Here is a 19821-nt window from a genome sequence, read left to right as displayed (position 1 = left end):
TTTTATCTTATATAAACAGTCCTTCGAGGCAATAATAGATATTCAGAATCCAATAATCTTCAAAAGTGGGAAAACTTAAAACGGTGCCCGGGCTCATCTGCTCCCTCTCAGCAAAAAATTCAAAAACAATACTAGAAAAATTCAAAAAATTCCAAATTTTTTTGTGGTGGTAGATAATTTGACGCGTGAGGTGCGCCCCAAAACTCAACTCATTTGGACATCTGAGCAGCTCTCGGCAAAAAAGACAAATTGGGTCAAAACAGTGCGTGAACAGTATACATTTTTACAGACCCTGATTTTGTCTTTTTTGCTGAGAGCTTCTCAGATGCTCAAATGAGTTGAATTTTGGGGCGCACCTCACGCGTCAAATTATCTACCACCACAAAAAAATTTAGAATTTTTTGAATTTTTCTAGTATTTGTTTTGAATTTTTTTCTAAGCGTGGGTGCAGATGAGCCCGGGTGCAGATTAGCCGCACTCTCAAAAGTGTCACAATCTTATCACGACTGTGATCTCAGCTTTATTCTTTATGCAATATATGCGCTGCTACGTACATGCACGCACGCATGCATAGCCTAGATGGGCTCACCCCCTCGTAGTTGCCCGGCGGGTTGTAGCTGCAGATGATGAACAGGCCGTCGCCGCCGTCGCAGACGACGCGGGCGCAGCCGATGGCCGTCGAGTCGCGCCACACCACCTGCGTGTAGTGCAAGCACGACTTGTCCGCCGGCGCCGAGCAGCTGTTGCTGCCGTGGTCGTAGTACTGCTTCTCCGACACCCACGCTTGCACGGCGTCCGCGGCGGTCCAGTCGGCCCCGCCGCCGCGGCCTCCGTAGATGTTCTCCCCGTACTGCCCGCCCGAATGCACCAGCTGGCAGTCGCCGCGGCGCTGCTCCGCGTAGTTCTGCGCGTATGCGGCCACGTTGTCGTCCCAGGTCACCGGCCCGACGCCGACGTCGGCGCGCGCCGCGTTGTGGGGGTCCACGAAGTCCTGCGGCGAGTTCTGGGCCGTGACGACCACCATGGCGGACGCGAGAGCTAAGAGCAGTACAACTGATAGCTTCGGCGAGTACTCCATCGCTAGTTAAGCCTTACGAAGCTAAGGAAAGGTGTACTATCCGCTACTATCCGTGAATGTGTTGATGAGATAGGCTGCGACCATTGCTCGTGTATTTATACTGTATAAGCTCGATGGCTTCCTTAGGTTTAGGGTAACTAGTTAAGCTTGGAAAGTTGCGAACCAATCGAGCACTCAGATAATTTGATTTCCTTGCACTGTGTTTCTGCAAAAAGGAGTTCAATAAAATATAGGGATTCTTGACTGGTCAAATTTGACAAATTCAATCCAAGTAACTTAACTGATACTCCAAACGCCTGCACTGGAGTAGTATTTTCCAAGAGAGGGCAGGAATTCCATGCACCTGCGTGTCCGATAGGCAGGGAGAGGGGGGATAAACTCAAGTATATTTGACTAGTAGAAACTGAAAAGGAATTAGCTCGGCATTGTGGAATGGAGGTTTTCCAAATTCTCTAGTCGTCGGTTCTAGACGACTCATTTGTCCGGCCGCGATCGCCGGAGTATTATTGACACCGAGATAAGTGCAAACTGTGGAAAACAGTGCGTTCCTCTTTCGTTGGTCAGTCGTGTCATCTTTCTGAGATTACCTCTGCGCGCCGACGTGTAGTAGTCGCTTCGACTTGTCTTGCTCCTTGTCCGATGGAAAAAATTGTAACGTGTTAGAGCAACTCCAACGGGCCGACCCAAACGGACCGCGATTCCGTCCGTTTTTTATCAGTTTGGGTCGGACAAACGGACACGGATGCCCGCTTTCGCATTTGAATCGACGCGTGCGTCCAACGCTGACCTGAGACCCATTTTGATGATGCAGAAAAAAAATGAACGTAAACATTAAAGCCGGCCACGAAGGCCGGCGAGAGTCCACGCGTCCACATTTGCATTAAAAAACAATCTAATAAACTATGAGGCAGCGCGCTGCCCTAGGCGTCGCCGTCGTCGTCCTCGGGGTCCGTGAGGTCGATGAGCGTCAGCGCCGGCCCGGCCCAGGCGAACGCCGTGTTCCAGAGCGCCGTCATGTCGGGCAGTGCCGGGGCAGGGGGGAGGAGGAGGGGTGCGGCTGCCTGTGCAGCCGCGGCCTGGCGCGCCTCCTCCTCAGCCTCGCGCTGCTCCTCCTCGAGGTCGCGCTCGAGCATCTCCTCGTACTCGCCGTCAAGGCGCTCCTCTGCCAGCCGGCGCTGGCGCCACATCTCGAGGTACGCCTGCTCCTGCGTCGGCGTCGTCCCCAGCCAAACCGGTGACGCGGACACCCACTCGCGCACCAATCCATTCCAAGAGAAGCGCGCGATGGGCTCGGGCTCAGGCCCCGGCTGCGGCTCCGGCTTGATGGGGGGCGGCGGGGCCACCGGTGGCACCACGTTGTCGCCCGCCGCGGAGAGGGCAAGGGCCTGCGCCATTGCCGCCTCGTATCGGGCCTCCTCTTCCGCCTCCGCCGCCTCCGCTCTGCGCTGCTCGTCCTCCTCGCTCTCCCAGTAGACGGCCGCAAGAGCCGCCTGGTCCTCATCACGGACGACGAGCGGTGTTGGCGGCAACCTCCGGTCGACCTCGTGCACGCCCTGCCGCCTCGCCTCCTCGTGCTCGAAGGCGAACCACCTCGCCCAGTTGGGCGAGTCGGTTGCGTAGGCCGGGTCGGCGCGCTGCTCCGGCGTCAGCAGCGCCCGCTGGCGCCGCACCTCCTCCGTGTGAGCACGAGCCGACCGCGGCGCCGCCGGCACTGGGATCCTATTTGGATCCAGATGCCAGTCGTGCGGCAACGTCACGTCCGGATACGGCAGAGGCTGCCGGTTCTGCCAGTGCCACTCCGCCTGGGGCACTGGCACGTTGACGCGCTGCCTCTGCCGGCGAGGCGCCGGCGCCGGCGGAGGTGGGAGGAACTCGGAGGGGAAAGGGGTGGCGGGTGACTTGCCCTTGGCCTTGCTGCGACGAGGTGGGAGGCCCATCTCGTTGTGGTTGTGGTGGCTAGGGTTTGGCGGCGACGAGGAAGCAAAGGTGGGCAGATGTGGACGGCGAGTTTGGATGAGGACGGCCCCGCCGCACGGTCGGCTTAAAAAAGGACGAGCGCCGTCGCTGACGCGTGGGCCCATCGTCATAAATTAAGCTGACCGCGTGGGCAGCGGGTAGTTGGACGGCTGCTATGTGGGGGCACGGCGGATAGCGAGAAGGCGCGCGAAGCGTCAGTTCGGCGTCCGCGCCGATGCATTTGTGGCGCAAATTTGGGCCGCAAATGCGTCGGCGCGGACGCGACGCGGGCGTGATCTGGGTTTGGGTCGGCGCGTTGAGCCGCTACTTTTGTCCGCGCCGATTCAAACGGACGCAGCTGGACGAAATAGGTCGGCCCTTTGGAGTTGCTCTTATATCTTCTGAGATTACCTCTGCACGCCGATGTGTAGTAGCTTCGTCCATTGTTCTCTTCACTGGTGCAGAACCCTGCTAAGAAGACGCACATATCACACATCCTTTGATCGAATTGACTTGTGTGTGATGCTGGGTATCGTAGAAGGTAGAAAAATAAAATCATCAGACAGAAAAAGTTACGTGTGCGATGGCTTCATGCACAATTCATAAACAAAATACATATGCGATATATGGTATACAGTTAAGCTGACAGAGCTGTCTGCGATGAACAGAAATAGCACAGCCGATTCACCAGCACAAGCCGTGTGCAATATTGGGTTGTCAGAATGTGTACTCAGGACACAAGGGATCAAGGTAACCCTGTATTTTTCAGTTCGGCCAGGTGCTAAACGCCTTGTCAATCCTACAGGCAAAGGCACACAAGAACACAATGACACAGGGGGATTTTATACAGGTTCAGGCCGTCATGTTAGCGTAAAACCCTACGTCCTCTTGGTATTGATATAAACTGGGGAGTACAAGTGCTTTTGTGTTACAAGGTGGTGGTCGGGGTGAGTCCAGCGGTGGTCGGGGTACTAGCTAGAGTGCCCGAACACTCCTAACTCTACTCTTCCACCTATCTGCTAGTCTTCGGTTGGCTTGTAGTTGCTGGTAGTGTTGTGGTTGCTAAGAAGCTTGTATCCTTTCCAACCTTGGCCATCCCCATATATAGAGGCTTAGGGGCACCACATTTGGTCTACAAAAATACATGTGAAGATATACAATAATGGTTGGTCGATTGCGTTCCACTTGTCTCTGTCATATTGTAGTAGATGAGCTGACACTGGATTGTGTCAGGTGCTCAAGTATTTCCTTTGATGTGACGCGCCACACCGCCCTTCTCCTTCTTTATGCCGCACCAATGTTCGGTCTTGTCATCCATCCCTCTGGGTCGTCTTGATGAGGGCCCTACCCGTAGCCCTGCGCCGGGCTACGCGGGGTAGGTCGATCGGTCATTAAATGCCTAGTCGGTGGAGTGCTTTGCAAGGCCACCCTTCTTGGTTGACGTGTGTCCCGTGTGCTCAGGGGCTCAGCCCCGAGTGCATCATGGCTAGCGTCATGGGCCCCTTGGGGGATATCTTGTGACATCTTTTACCGCGTGTGACCCGCAATTTGCAGTTCCGGCATGAAGTAAATGTACCAAGGTATATTTTTTATCGTGGTTATCCTTTTCCCAGCGCTAGATATTTCCGAGGAAACTTGGATACCTAACTTTTGTGTATACCCTATTATCCATTGTTCCTTCAGTAGCCCTCGGGCCCACCAGTAGCAGTTAGAGCTGCAAGAAAAGCTCGAGGCTCGTGAGCCGCTCAAGATCGACTCGAAAAGAAACGAGCTAAGTATGATCACTTTATATGTTGCTCGGTCGGGAAACGAGCGGATCTTGAGCCAATACTGGCTCGCTCTATTTTAGCTCAATAGGTCAGTATAATATCATTCTGTTAAATTAAATGATCATGCAATATATTAAATGAAAATAGTATAATTTATTACCATATATGCCGTCTAGGATTTTTCTCCATTTTATAAGCAAATATGGTACGTCGGGTGTGTGTTATATATTCTGTTGTTTCTGGCAAAAGTTCCGAGCACATGCACGAGTTCCTCTCTGAGCACCCAGGGCGGATGGCTATATGGCACCTGGCTCGGGTGATCCGCCTTAGGCCTTGTACAATGGAAGGTGCTTAGGGAAGGTGCTTAGGAAAATAAACCAAACTTTTCTTAAGCATCGATGCTTATTTGTACAGGGTAGACGCTTAACTAAGCGTCTCTCATGTGGAAATAGGCACCGGTGCTTCAGAAAAACATGATTTATTTTTTCTAAGCACCTTCTATTATACAAGGCCTTAGGTATGCTATATGGCACCTGGCTCAAGGCGTCCCTGTGGGAGCGCATCCAATCAGATCCCATCCAACTATTGACGTTATTGTTAGTACATGTATTTGATTAAGAAATACATTAATCGTTATGTTAATGTTAAAGTTATACACCTAGGCTATTCTTTTTCTCTCTAGCTTCACCCCTGATAATAAAACTTTATTTTCATTCATAAGCACTGCATAGCAGGCACCTACAATTAATGATCGTACAACTCACATGAATCGTAACACAATATCCATAGCCAGTCTAAACTACACTTACCTTGAATCTCTCCTGCTAAAGTCTCACATCTTATCACGACTGTGATCTCAGCTTTATTCTTTATGCAATATACGCGCTGCTACGTACATGCACGCACGAATGCATGCATGCATAGCCTAGTATGGGCTCTGCCCCACGTAGTTGCCCGGCGGGTTGTAGCTGCAGATGATGAACACGCCGTCGCCGCTGTCGCAGACGACGCGGGCGCAGCCGATGGCCGTCGAGTCACGCCACACCACCTGCGTGTAGTGCCCGCACGAGTCGCCCTCCGGGGCGGAGCAGCTGTTGCTGCCGTGGTCGTAGTACTGCTTCTCCGACACCCACGAGTTCACGGCGTCCGCCGCCGTCCACTGGGTCCCACCGCCTCCGAAGAGGTTCTCCCCGTAGGGCCGGCCATCGGGAGTATGTATCAGCTGGCAGTCGCCGCGGCGCTGCTCCGCGTAGTTCTGCGCGTACGCGGCCACGGTGTCGTCCCAGGTCACCGGCCCGACGCCCACATCGGCGCGCGCCGCGTTGTGGGGGTCCACGAAGTCCTGCGGCGAGTTCTGGGCCGTGGCCGCCATGGCGGACGCGAGAGCTAAGAGCAGTACTACTGCCAGCTTCGGCGAGTACTCCATCGCTAAACCTTACAAAAGTGAGTGAGTATGTACAATTCTTTTCCTTCTTTGAGGGAAAGGAAATGTGTACTATCTGTGAATGTATCTGTGATGATGAGATAGGGTGCTGCGACCATGAGTAGTGTATTTATACTGCATAAGTTCCATGGTAAGTAGGGAAGCTTGGAAAGTAAGGACGGTTAGGTTCCTTGCACTGTGCTTCTTAAAGGGAAGTTTAACAAAAAAGTCTTGACTGGTCAAATTCGAGAAGTTCAATCCTTCAAGGATGGCAGGAATTCCATGCACCTGCGCTTTCGATCGGCAGGGAGAGGGAGGGTAAACTCTACTCTAGTACGACTAGAATGAAATTTAAAAGGAATTAGTACGATATTGTGGAATATATATAATGAAGCTTTTTCAATTCTTGTGGTTCTCGATCGAGTCCTGACGTTCTAGATGACTTGTTTGCCCGTGATTGCCGGAGTAGTATTGCACCCAAGGTACATGTTGGAGTAGGTGCTTTTTGGAAACGCAAGTGCAAACTGTGGAAAAAGGTGCGTTGTCCGGCTCGTTGCGTCAGTTAGTCATGTGACTCATGTCATCTTTATAAGATTACCTCTCCTGTGCAGTAAGAGCATCTCCAGCCGCGCCCCCAAAAGGCTCCTCCTAGGCGTTTTCTTAAGTGCCGGCGTGCAAAAATCGGCTCAGTCGCGCCTTCAGGAGCCTGTTTTTTGCCGTGTTGGGCCGACATTGATGCCGACAGACCCAGGCCGAACCCGACGCGCTGGGGGGGCGCTCGGGGCGTCGGGGTGATCGAATATGGCGGGAAGGAAGGCGGGCTCGCCGAGTCAGCGCCTCGTCGTCCTCATCGCATCGGTTTCCCGCGGGGAATCAATGTCAAGGCTGCCCGCCGGTCAGCCTTCCATTGATCCCTCACGGGCGGCGCGGGCGCTGCGACGCCATGCGTACACACGGCGCCCCCCTCCCCCCCCCAGCCGCTATATAAACGCGTTCCCCTCGCCTGAGCCACTCCACCCACAGCCGCCGGTCACTCGCCGCCGAGCTCTCTCCCCGTGCATCGATGCCGCCGAGCTCTCTTCCCGTGCATCGACGCCGTCGAGCTCTCTCCCCGTTCCTCCCCCTTCCCTCTCTTTCCAAGCCAATGGGCGAGAGGTTCCACGGCGATGGCGCGGCGGCCAATGGCTTCGGTCGCCGCTCACTGCACGAGTGGGAGGCGTACCTCATGTTCGAGGCCAACGTGCCGGCGCCGCCAAACATGCGCGCGCCGGGGCGGTGGTGGCTCAGTGCCGGCGACGTCCCCATTCCCCCAATGCCCGACGCCGATCTGCGCCCCGACTAGTTAGCTGACGAGGTCGCCTGCGTGCGGGCATCTATGACGGAGGAGCAGCGGTCCCTCCTACAGTATGCCGCCGGCAACCACGAGGCCTGGGCAACATACTTTCAACACTGTCAGGTGCAGCGGCTCGCCTCCACCAACGGGGCGCCGGTGGTACGGGGGTCAAAGAACAGCGACGGCCGCCGTCTGTGGTGGGGTGCCCCCGGCCGGACTCTGCATGCCATCCTCCAGCACCTCGACGGTGGCAACGAGCCGGCATTGACGTACCCTGCCGCCCCGGGTCCCCGCCGGAGCGGCGGCCAATGGATGCCGCGGCAGACAGGCTCCTCCTCTTCCTCCTCCTGCTCGTCCTCGTGCTCCTCCGGCTCGTCCGCGTTGCTCGGCGTCAAGGCCGAGCCCGTGGAGACGCCGCTCGGCCGGCGCACCCGCAGCGCCGGCATCGTCATCAACGAGGGCGGGCGTGCCTCCTCCTTCTCGGCTCCTCCCCGCTTTGTCAGGCCGAAGACGGAGCCGGGCCTCGTCGTCGTGAAGACGGAGCCAGGGCTCGCCGATGAGTCAGGCCTCGACGACGAGGCGGTCCTGAAGTGGGCGCGCGAAGATTGGGCGTAGAAGGAGCTGGAGCGCCAGCGCCGCGCCCTGGAGCAGTACTCCACTCGTCGTCATGGCCGCGATGAGGAAGGTGTCGTCGTCCTCGACGATGACAGCGGCGACGACGCGCCGCCTCCGCCGGTCCGCCTGGGCGACCCCAGGCAGGGGTCCAGAAGTGGCGTCCGCGTCAAGGAGAAGAAGGACGAGGACGACGGCGGCGACTCCGCGTTTTTCGGCCTGTAGTCGCGGCCCTAGTTTGTTGTTAAGTACTTTATTTATGTAAAAACTATTTCAATCCGCCGGAATATTATAAATGTTTTGCCGAATATTTGTCCGGTTCGCCGAATTTTAGGTTCAAAAACATTAAAAACAGCCGCCTGGAGCCAACCCTGGGTCTTAGGCTAGGAACCAGATCGCCCCCAAACCGATTTTTAGCGCCGGTTCGTTCACAGGCGGCAATTTTTCAAGCCGCGTGGGGAGCCAACGGCTGGAGATGCAGCTTCGACTTGTCTTGCTCGTTATCCGGTGGAAAAAAGCATAACATATTATTTATTCTGAGATTATCACTGCGCGCCGATGGTGTAGCACGACGTATCTTCGTCATTTTCTTCCACAACAATTATAGATGCTCACACACATGCACATACACTATCCCTGTAAACGCACATATGCATACTCTATCCTTATGAGTACCGTCGAAATACTGAGTCGGCACAATATTTTGAGATTAACAAAGTCGCATGTTCGTATTCGGCGGGAACTTCTTCGTTCACCGAACAAACATTGCCGAAATGGTTAAAATATATTTAGAAAAATAGGAGTACTGGTGTTAAGTCTAAGACTTAAACCCCCATAGTTACATGACAAGAAACCTAACTAACCGAGCTACGCTCAGTTCACATGCATCTTTGTCATTCGATCTCGTGGTACATATGTACATGTCGCCTTCATTGTACGAGATCAGGTCAGGCCTTCTCATTTGTGACTGTTAGATAGCGTATGTATTGTATCTGTAACTCTTGTACACTCCCTAGAATATAGGATCTGTAACCATAGCCCAGGCCTGCGTGCCGACTCTCTCGGGCACGCCCCTCTCTCTCTCGTGTATAAGTTGTACTCCGTTAGATGATCAACACAGGAAATCAGAGTTAATCTGTTCAACTTGGTATCAGACACCAGGTGCCCCATGGCCACCGAACCCTCCTCCTCCGCCGCCACTTCGCCGGGCTCCCTCTCCTTCTCCTCGGCGCCGACCGCGCCCACTGCTCCGGCCACCACAGCGACGACCTCCCCGACGTTCGTCTTCGGCACCAACCCCGCCCTCTTCAGCGGCTCTTCTTCCTCCTCAGGTTCCCAATTTGCCCCCATCTTCTCCTCCGGCACGCCTCTCCCACCAACCCCCCCCCCCTGCTCCTGCCCCCACCGATCCCATCTACCGCGACCACATCACAAACCACATCAAATTTCTCCTCAACCCCGCCGATCACAACTACCACAAGTGGAAGACCTCCTTCCTCATGGTTCTCGTCCGCTACGGCATCACCTACCTCATCAAGAATCCACCACCACCCAACGCCACCTCCCAATATCTCGAGCTTGACGCCCACATCGCCCTCTAGATTTATGCCACTCTCTCAGACGTCATGTGTGACCATGCCGTCAGCGCCACCACCACATATGCCCTCTGGCACAAGATTCAGGCCTTCTTTCTTGCCAATCGCGATGCGCGGTTCATGATCCTCAATCGCCAGTATCGCAACTTAAAACAGGGCGATCTCTCCGTGTCCGACTACGCCCGCCGCATGAAGCTCCTCACCGATGCTCTCGCCGACATCAACCACGCGGTCATTGAGGTGGATCTCACCACCCAATTCCTCCATGGCTTGGACAAGCGCCTCGACACCATCCGCGTCGTCCTCGGCGATCAAGGGCTTCCCTTCGACACCGTCCTCTCCCGCGTCGTCCTGGCCGAGGAGTCCCAGGCGCAGCGCGCGTCTGAGGAGAGCGCCTCCGCCTTCGCTCTGCCTGGCGGTGGCCACTCGGGCGGTCCCTCCGGCGGTGGCAGCCGTCAAACCACCGATCGCTCCAACGACCGTGCTTCGGGCGCCTCATCTTCGTCGACTCCCACTCCTGGCCGCGGCCGCGGTGACCGCTATGGAGACGGTGGTGACCGTGGCCGTGGACGCGGACGCGGCCGTGGCTGCGGGCGCCATGACAACGGGGGCCGTGGCCAGCCTCAGCCGGCCCCGCTCGCCCCGTACACTGGCTACTTTGCGCCGTACGGGATGGCGATCCCGTCTCCGCGCTCTGGTTGGGTGCCTCCCAACGCCGCCGGTGTGCTCGGGCCCCGCCCGGGCTCTCATGCCCAAGCCTACCCAGCATACGCGCCGCCGCCCGCTCCACCGGCCCTGTTCTACCCGGCCGCGCCTCCGTCGTGGGATCACCTTGCCCTGCTCAACGCCGCCTACAGCAACAACCACTACCCCGCTCCTCCCCCACCCGAGTGGTATCTCGACAGCGGGGCTTCCTCTCACATAACAGGCAATTCAGGTACCCTAACCTCGTCACGTTCTTCTTTAAAGCAGAATCTTCCATCTAGTATTCTTGTTGGCAATGGACAGCACCTTCCCATCACCGGCTCCGGCTCCACCACCCTTCCCCCTCACGATTTCCGCCTTACTGATATTCTCATTTCTCCTCATGTTGTCACTAGTTTAATTTCCGTTCGGCGGTTTACAAAAGACAATGCATGCTCAATTGAATTCTTTCCCTGTGGTTTTCTTGTGAAGGATCTTCGCACTCGGAAGGTACTCATGATCTCCGTTAGCAATGGCGACCTCTACCCCTTCGTTGGCACCACCGCGGCTCGGGCGCATGCACTCTTCACCGTCACTTCACCGGATCTGTGGCACCGTCGCCTCGGCCACCCTAGCGCGCACTCTCTTTCTACCATAGCCAAAGACTTTCTTAGTGATTGTAATAAGGTCGGTCATACTCCATGTAATGCATGCCAACTTGGCCACCAGCCGCGTCTCCCCTTTTCCTCTTCATTTAGCCAGACTTATTCACCATTTGATTTAATTCACTGCGATTTATGGACATCTCCTATCATTAGCTTTTAGGGCTTCCAATATTACTTGGTTATTCTCGACGACTTTACACATTATTCCTGGACGTTTCCCATGCGCAACAAATCCGACACCTCTTCCATCCTCCAACGCTTTTTTACATTTGTCCACACTCAATATAACATCGTCATCAAAGCCATGCAGTGTGATAGTGGTGGTGAGTTCATCAACACATCCCTACGCACCTTCTTCTCCTCAAACGGCATTTCTTATCGTTTCTCCTGCCCTCACACATCTCCTCAGAACGGCAAGGCAGAACGCCTCCTTCGAACCACCAATGACATCGTGCGCACACTCTTACTCCAAGCCAACCTTCCCCCTCCCTTTTGGGTCGAGGCACTTCACACGTCCACTTACCTTCTCAATAGGCGACCATCTCGTGCCATTCACAACACCACGCCCCATTTTCTCATCCACGGTACCCACCCCTCCTATGACCATCTTCGCGTTTTCGGTTGTTTGTGCTTCCTGAACACCTACGCCACCATGCCACACAAGCTCTCCCCCCGCTCCATTCGTTGTGTTTTTCTCGGGTACCCTCTCGAGCATAAGGGCTACCGGTGTTTTGATCTAGAATCATGACGCGTCATCGTCTCCCGCCATGTTACTTTCGACGAGACCCAATTCCCATACACACCGTACACGCCTCCCCCCTCCTACGGTACGTCCACACCGGATCCCCGCCATGCATGTGGCACGTCCACACCGGATCCCCCACCCCCGCCCCCACCGAATCCCTTGGATTCAGCTCCCTCACCTGCGCCCTCGGGATCCCAGCCCAACCAATCCCCTAGCCGCACCCCTCCCAGCGCCAGGCCCCGCACCCCCACTACCCCGACCGCGTCCACCAGCTCCACTCCCACCGTCTCACGCGGATCCCCACGCGGATCCTCCTCGCCTGCCGCGCCTGCCTCGTCCGGATCCAACCAATCCCACCGCTCGCCGCATCCTGCGCCTGCCCCCTCTGCACCGCAATCCTCCTCGCAGTCCGCGCCTGTTCCACTGCGTTCGCCTGCCGCCCAGACCACCGAATCTACCTCCACATCCGAGCTGACCACTCCTAGCCCGCCACGTCTGCCCCGCCATGCAATTCCGATAGAGCCACCCCAAAACTCCCACCGTATGTCCACACGCGCCAAGTCTGGCTACTGCATGCCCCGCCGACTGTTCCTCACCACAACCACATCTTCCCTTTCTCCCATTCCTGCCACATATAGATCAGCCCTCAAAGACCCAAATTAGCAACAAGCTATGCAAGATGAATACTCTGCTTTACTGAAAAACTTCACTTGGTCTTTGGTGCCTAAGCCTGCAGGTGTGAACATCGTCACGGGGAAGTGGATTTTTCGCCATAAATTAAATGCGGATGGCTCTCTCGCTCGGTACAAAGCTCGATGGGTAGTTCGTGGATTCACTCAACAAGAAGGAGTGGATTATGAGGAGACTTTCAGTCCCGTGGTGAAGCCTTCTACCATCCGTGTCGTCCTCAGCCTTGCCACCTCACAGTCATGGCCTATTCATCAGTTGGATGTCAAGAACGCTTTCCTTCATGGAGAGCTCAATGGGACTGTCTATTGCTCTCAGCCAGCTGGGTTTGTGGACTCCTCACGGCTGGATCATGCTTGCTTACTTCACAAGTCTCTGTATGGGTTGAAGCAAGCGCCACGGCAATGGTTTCTTCGGTTCCAACGGTTCCTCCTATCTATTGGTTTCAATGTCGCACGGAGTGACACCTCCTTGTTCATACTCCATCAGGGAACAAGCATTGCCTATCTTCTGGTGTACGTTGATGACATTATTCTCACTGCCAACTCCACCCACACACTCCACCGCATCATCTCTGCCCTCAAGTCCGAGTTCTCCATGTCTGATCTCGGCGAGCTCCACCACTTCTTGGGCATCAACGTCACCCCCAATGCCTCGGGTTTGTTTCTCTGTCAACAATAGTATGCACTCGAGATTCTTGATCGTGGCAAAATGCTCAACTGCAAGCCTGTCTCCACGCCCATTGACACCAGCTCTAAACTGTCTGCTACTGCCGGTCACCTCCTCTCCAATCCCACGCAGTACCGCAGCCTCGCCGGTGCTCTCCAATACCTTACCCTTACCCGACCAGACATCTCCTACGCAGTTCAACAAGTGTGCCTCTTCATGCATGCGCCACGGGACAGTCACATGCAGTTGATCAAGCGTATTCTGCGCTACCTTCAGGGTACATCTCACTATGGGCTCCAATTCTACCGGTCCTCCTCCCATGACCTGGTAGCATACACCGATGCAGATTGGGCAGGGTGCCCCGACACTTGCAAGTCAACATCTGGATTCTGCGTGTTCCTCAGATCCAACCTCATCTCTTGGTCTTCCAAACGGCAGCCGACCGTTTCTCGATCAAGCGCCGAGGCAGAGTACCGTGGGGTCGCCAACTGCGTCGCCGAGTCGTGTTGGTTGCGTCAGCTCCTGCATGAACTACGCCATCCTCCTCGCCGAGCCACTGTGGTATATTGTGACAACGTCAACACCTTGTACCTTGCCAGCAATCCGGTGCAACATCAACGCACCAAGCATGTCGAGATCGACCTGCATTTTGTGCGTGATCGGGTGTCTCTTGGAGAAGCACGGGTCTTGCATGTACCGTCCTCCTCTCAGTTTGCTGATTTGTTCACCAAAGGGTTACCATCTCAAGTGTATCATGAGTTTCGCTCTAGCCTGAACGTCCACTAGTAGAAAAAGGGTCAAATGTGAGACACGTTAGTCCCGGTTTGTAACAGAACCGGCACTAATGTGTCCATTAGTGCCGGGTCCAACGGCTAGCCGGGAGGAGCTCTTTAGTACCGGTTCGTGGCAAACCTTTAGCACCGGTTCGTGCCACGAACCGGTACTAATGAGAGTGGTGGCAGGATGTTGTCAGAGTGGGGCCCTTCCAGCACCTTTAGTACCGGTTCGTGGCACGAACCGGTACTAAAGGTCCTCCTATATAAATCCTTCGTCCACCCGTACTCTGTTCTTCCCCCTTTCCCCTCTCCCTCTCTTTTGTTCTTCCCTTCTTCCTCTCGAGTTCATCACAAAATTTGCCCCAAATTTGTCAAGATTTGCAGGCCCTCATCCATTCAAATGATCACCAAGGTTAGCAACTTTGTCCTTTCATCTCTCATTGCTAGATTAGCTCTTGCATTGGTTTATATAGTGATTAATTGTGGGTTTTAGTAATTTGGGAGGAATTATATGTGGTAGTATTTGATTTATATGCAATTTGAGGTCAAAATAACACTTAGTTTGCATATGTAGGTGTGGTTTACTTAGTGCCTTCTAAATCTCCGTCGTAACCACCGTCGATCGCCCGCACCGTCCCGTCGCCGGCACCACCTTGTGGTGAGCCTCTTGTTCATGAAATTTTATATAAAAAAATGATGTTTGTGTGATTTGGATATATAGTTACTCGTATAATAATTATCTTACCCGTACGTTGTTTGTTATACATAGTGCCATGGTTTTGATATCCGTCCCCGTCGGCCCTCGTCCTTGTTATGATTCGGATGTGGTATATTCTCTTTTAAAACTATTTGTTGCATTTCGTGTTTATGACAAATAATTATGCCCATCAAGTTGACATAGATATTTTTATCTAGGAGGTATGTGAACCGGAAATTCCAACCGACCCTATTGTCGAGAGGTTAAATTTAGTTGAAAGAGAAAACGAGTACTTGAAAGAAAAATTGAAAAGAATTGAGGGGGAGAAGATGGAATTGGAGTTGCATGTTGCCGATGTCGTCGATGATCACAAGATCAAGATGGAGAAAATGCGCTTGAAGATTAGAAAGATTAGAAAATATGCCATCGATAGTGAGGCTTGGTATCATTATGCTGTTGGATCAATTGTTACCTTAGTTGCGATCTTGATCGCATTTGTTGTTGCATTTAAATGCTTTAGCTAGAGAGTTATTTGTTTGTTGCATTTAAGTGTTGTATGAACTTTATGTATGAACTTGTATTAATTTGGTCTATTCGGTGTTGTGTAATGAAGATGAGCCGGCAATGGATGTACGATGACCGATGCTCTCCCCAGTTCGTTGAGGGCGTGCATACTTTTCTGCTTGCGGCTGAGGCAAACAAGCGGGCGGATGGTTTTATGCCTTGTCCATGTGCTGGCTGTAAGAATGATCGCAATTACTCTACGTCAAGAACCATTCACGTCCACCTGTTTGAGTCCGGTTTCATGCCCCACTATAATGTTTGGACCAAGCACGGAGAAAGAGGGGTTATGATGGAAGACAATGAAGAAGAAGAGGACGACGACAGCTATCCTGGCCATGGGTTCCCTGAATACGATGATACAACAATGGGGAAGAAGCTGAGCCGGTAATGCGGGAAGAAGCTGAGCCGGCAATGCGGGAAGAAGCTGAAGAAGAGGCATCAGATGAGCCCGTTGATGATCTAGGTCGGGCCATTGCCGATGCAAAGAGAAACTGCGCAAGTGATTTGGAGAAGAAGAAGTTGCAGCGCATGTTAGAGGATCACAAAAAATTGTTGTACCCGAATTGCGTAGGTGACAAGAAAAAGCTGGGCACCACACTGGAATTGCTGCAATGGAAGGCAGAGAATGGTGTATCTGACAAGGGATTTGGAAAGTTGCTGGTAATGATAAAGGATATGCTTCCAAAGGACAACGAATTGCCCGAGAGTACGTACGAAGCAAAGAAGGCTGTCTGCCCTCTAGGGTTAGAGGTGCAGAAGATACATGCATGCCCTAATGATTGCATCCTCTACCGCGGTGAGTACGAGGATTTGAACGCTTGCCCGGTATGTGGTGCATTGCGCTATAAGATCAGCCGCGATGAGCATGGTGATGTCGAGGGCGAGCGCCCCAGGAAGAAGATTCCTGCCAAGGTGATGTGGTATTCTCCTATAATACCACGGTTGAAACGTTTGTTCCAAAACAAAGAGCATGCCAAGGCGATGCGATGGCACAGAGAAGACCGTAAGAAAGACGGAAAGTTGAGAGTACCCGCTGACGGGTCGCAGTGGAGAAAAATCGAAAGAAAGTACGGGAAGGAGTTTGCAGATGACGCAAGGAGCGTATGGTTTGGTCTAAGCGCAGATGGCATTAATCCTTTTGGGGAGCAGAGCAGCAACCATAGCACCTGGCCTGTGACTCTATGTTTGTATAACCTTCCTCCTTGGTTGTGCATGAAGCGGAAGTTCATTATGATGCCAGTGCTCATCCAAGGCCCTAAACAACCCGGCAACGACATTGATGTGTACCTAAGGCCATTAGTTGAAGAACTCTTACAACTGTGGAATGGAACAGGTGTACGTGCATGGGATGAGCACAAACAGGAAGAATTTGACCTAAAGGCATTGCTGTTCGTGACCATCAATGATTGGCCTGCTCTCAGTAACCTTTCAGGACAGACAAACAAGGGATACCACGGATGCACGCACTGTTTGGATGATACCGACAGTATATATTTGAATAGTTGTAAGAAGAATGTGTACCTGGGACATCGTCGATTTCTTCCGAGCAGGCATCCCGTAAGAAAGAAAGGCAAGCATTTCAAAGGTGAGGCGGATCACCGGACGAAGCCTCGCCACCGTACTGGTGCTGATGTACATGATATGGTCAAGGATTTGAAGGTGATATTTGGAAAGGGTCCTGGCGGACAACCTGTTCCAAAGGACGCTGACGGACGCGCACCCATGTGGAAGAAGAAATCTATATTTTGGGACCTGCCATATTGGAAAGACCTAGAGGTCCGCTCCGCAATCGACGTGATGCACGTGACGAAGAATCTTTGCGTGACCCTGCTTGGCTTCTTGGGCGTGTATGGGAAGACAAAAGATACACCTGAGGCACGGGAGGACCAGCAACGTATGCACGGAGAAGACGGCATACATCAGGGTCATGCAAGCTACGCTCTTACCAAAGAAGAGAAGGAAATCTTCTTTGAATGCCTGCTCAGTATTAAGGTACCGTCTGGCTTCTCGTCGAATATAAAGGGAATAATAAACATGGCAGAGAAAAAGTTCCAGAACCTAAAGTCTCATGACTGCCACGTGATTATGACGCAACTGCTTCCGGTTGCATTGAGGGGGCTTCTACCGGAAAACGTTCGATTAGCCATTGTGAAGCTATGTGCATTTCTCAATGCAATCTCTCAGAAGGTAATCGATCCAGAAATCATACCAAGGTTACAGAATGATTTGGTGCAATGTCTTGTCAGTTTCGAGTTGGTGTTCCCACCATCCTTCTTCAACATCATGACGCACGTCCTAGTTCACCTATGCGAAGAGATTAACGTTTTGGGTCCTGTATTTCTACACAATATGTTCCCCTTTGAGAGGTTCATGGGAGTCTTAAAGAAATATGTTCATAACCGTGCTAGGCCAGAAGGAAGCATCTCCAAGGGCCATCAAAATGAGGAGGTCATTGAGTTTTGTATTGACTTTATTCCTGACCTTAAGTCGATTGGTGTTCCTGAATCGCGGCATAAGGGCAGACAGGATGGAAAAGGCACGCTAGGAGGGGAACAAATAATATGTATGGACGGACATTCTCTCACTGAAGCACACTACACAGTTCTACAGAATTCTGCCTTGGTGGCTCCGTATATGGATGAACACAAGAATTTGCTACGCTCCAAACACCCGGAGCGGTCTAATGACTGGATTACACGTGAACAAACCAGGAGTTTCGCCAGCTGGTTGCAAACACGTACCATGCATGACACCTCTATTGAAGATGGCCTGTACTTGCTGTCCCAGTTACCATCTTCGAATATAATGACTTTCAAAGGGTACGAGATAAATGGTAATACATTTTACACGATCGCCCAAGATAAGAAGAGCACCAACCAAAACAGTGGTGTCTGCTTTGATGCAGAAACCAAGACGGGAAAGGAAACATATTATGGTTATATACAGGACATATGGGAACTTGACTATCAACGTGGTTTAAAGGTCCCTTTGTTTCGGTGCAAATGGGTCAATATGACACGAGGCGGGGTAACGGAAGACCCGCAGTACGGAATGACAACAGTGGATCTCAACAATCTTGCGTATGCAGACGAACCATTCGTCCTAGCCAATGATGTGGCACAGGTTTTCTATGTGAAGGACATGTCTACCAAGCCAAGAAAAAGAAAAGATAAGGAAGCGAATGCATCGTACGATGAGCCAAAGCGGCTCATAGTTCTTTCTGGGAAGAGAAACATCATGGGAGTGGATGACAAGACAGACAAGTCAGAAGATTATGAAAAGTTTGATGAAATTGCTCCATTCATAGTGAATATTGACCCGAGCATCCCGTTAAATGATGAAGATTTTCCATGGTTACGGCGCAAAGGGACACCCGCGAAGAAAAAGTTTCACACCCAAAGATCTGGGATATGATCGGCTTCACTAGCTATCATCACTTTCTTCTGTGTTTCGCACCGAGAGGGGAATCTCTGTAATAGTTAGCGTAGTTATGTGTTTTGGCATTTGAAACGCGAAGAAATTTTATGTGCAAACAAATTCACACTAATTTCAAATAATTCAAAATTTAAACTATTCAAATTTGAAAACTACGGGCACTAACAGAAAAAATAGCAGAAAAAAAGAAAAACTATAGCTGAAAAGAAAAAAACTATATAAAGAAACTACTCAAAAATAAATAGAAGAAAATAAATATAGCAGAAAAGAAAAAACTACTCAGAAATAAATAGAAGAAAAAATAAAGCAGAAAAGAAAAAAAATATTTGCTGTTTTTCAATCGTTTACAAAATGACCTTGAAATTGAAAATCACTACAAAATGAACTCTGAAAATGTTGAATTTTGGCAAACTAGATGAAAAACTACTCACAAATAAATAGAAGAAAATAAATATAACAGAAAAGAAAAAACTATACAAAAAACTACGCAAAAATAAATAGAAGAAAATAAAGCAGAAAAGAAAAAAACTATAAAAAAATTGGGGCGCTGCCCTATGGGCCTGATAGGCCACAGGTGTGCAATTACAGGCCTTAAAGGCCCAGCAGACTCACAGGGCAACGCGCGGAGTTTAGGCCCACAAGCCTGCTAGCTATATAGAGGAGTTCGAAGTGGTAGCCGTGGCTGGGTTTATAAACTAGTGCGGCTGCCCTTCGCCTGGCGAGGTGGGACTAAACTTTGGGGTGGCAGCGCGACCCCTTTAGTACCGGGTCGTGGCACAAACCGGTACTAAAGGGGGGTCCTTTAGTACCGGTTTGTGCCACCACCCGGTACTAAAGGGGGTCGCTTCCCGCCGCTTGGCCTGGCCAAAACAGGCCTTTAGTACCGGTTGGTGGCTCCAACCGGTACTAAAGGTGCCTTCTATATATACTCGACTTACGAAATTTTCATTCATCCTATGTTTCTGTCGTCTCCGTCGCCGTCGCCGCCCCCGTCCCCGTCGCCGCCCTCGTCTCCGTCGCCGCCCCCGTCCCCGTCGCCGCCATCGTCTCCGTCACCGCCTCGGGCCCGCCCCCGTCCCCGTCGCCGCCCTCGTCTCCGTCGCCGCCCCCGTCCCCGTCGCCGTCGTCGCCTC

At 52.3% G+C, this 19821-nt stretch overlaps 1 protein-coding gene across 1 annotated transcript; it reads right to left on the bottom strand.

The window, feature by feature from the left end:
* Nucleotides 1-497: 497 nt before the first annotated feature.
* On the bottom strand, nt 498-6386 carry LOC123117199 (uncharacterized). Its single transcript, XM_044538018.1, has 3 exons — nt 5733-6386; nt 2583-2613; nt 498-1003 (listed from the first exon to the last, which is right to left on the bottom strand). Exons 1-3 carry the CDS (start codon nt 6227-6229, stop codon nt 521-523), a joined length of 1011 nt encoding a protein of 336 aa, XP_044393953.1. The 5' UTR covers nt 6230-6386; the 3' UTR covers nt 498-520.
* Nucleotides 6387-19821: the final 13435 nt, after the last annotated feature.

The sequence above is a fragment of the Triticum aestivum genome, chromosome 5B (assembly GCF_018294505.1).
Source record: "Triticum aestivum cultivar Chinese Spring chromosome 5B, IWGSC CS RefSeq v2.1, whole genome shotgun sequence".
Classification (NCBI taxonomy): domain Eukaryota; kingdom Viridiplantae; phylum Streptophyta; class Magnoliopsida; order Poales; family Poaceae; genus Triticum; species Triticum aestivum.
This window is presented reverse-complemented; position numbering and strand designations above follow the sequence as displayed.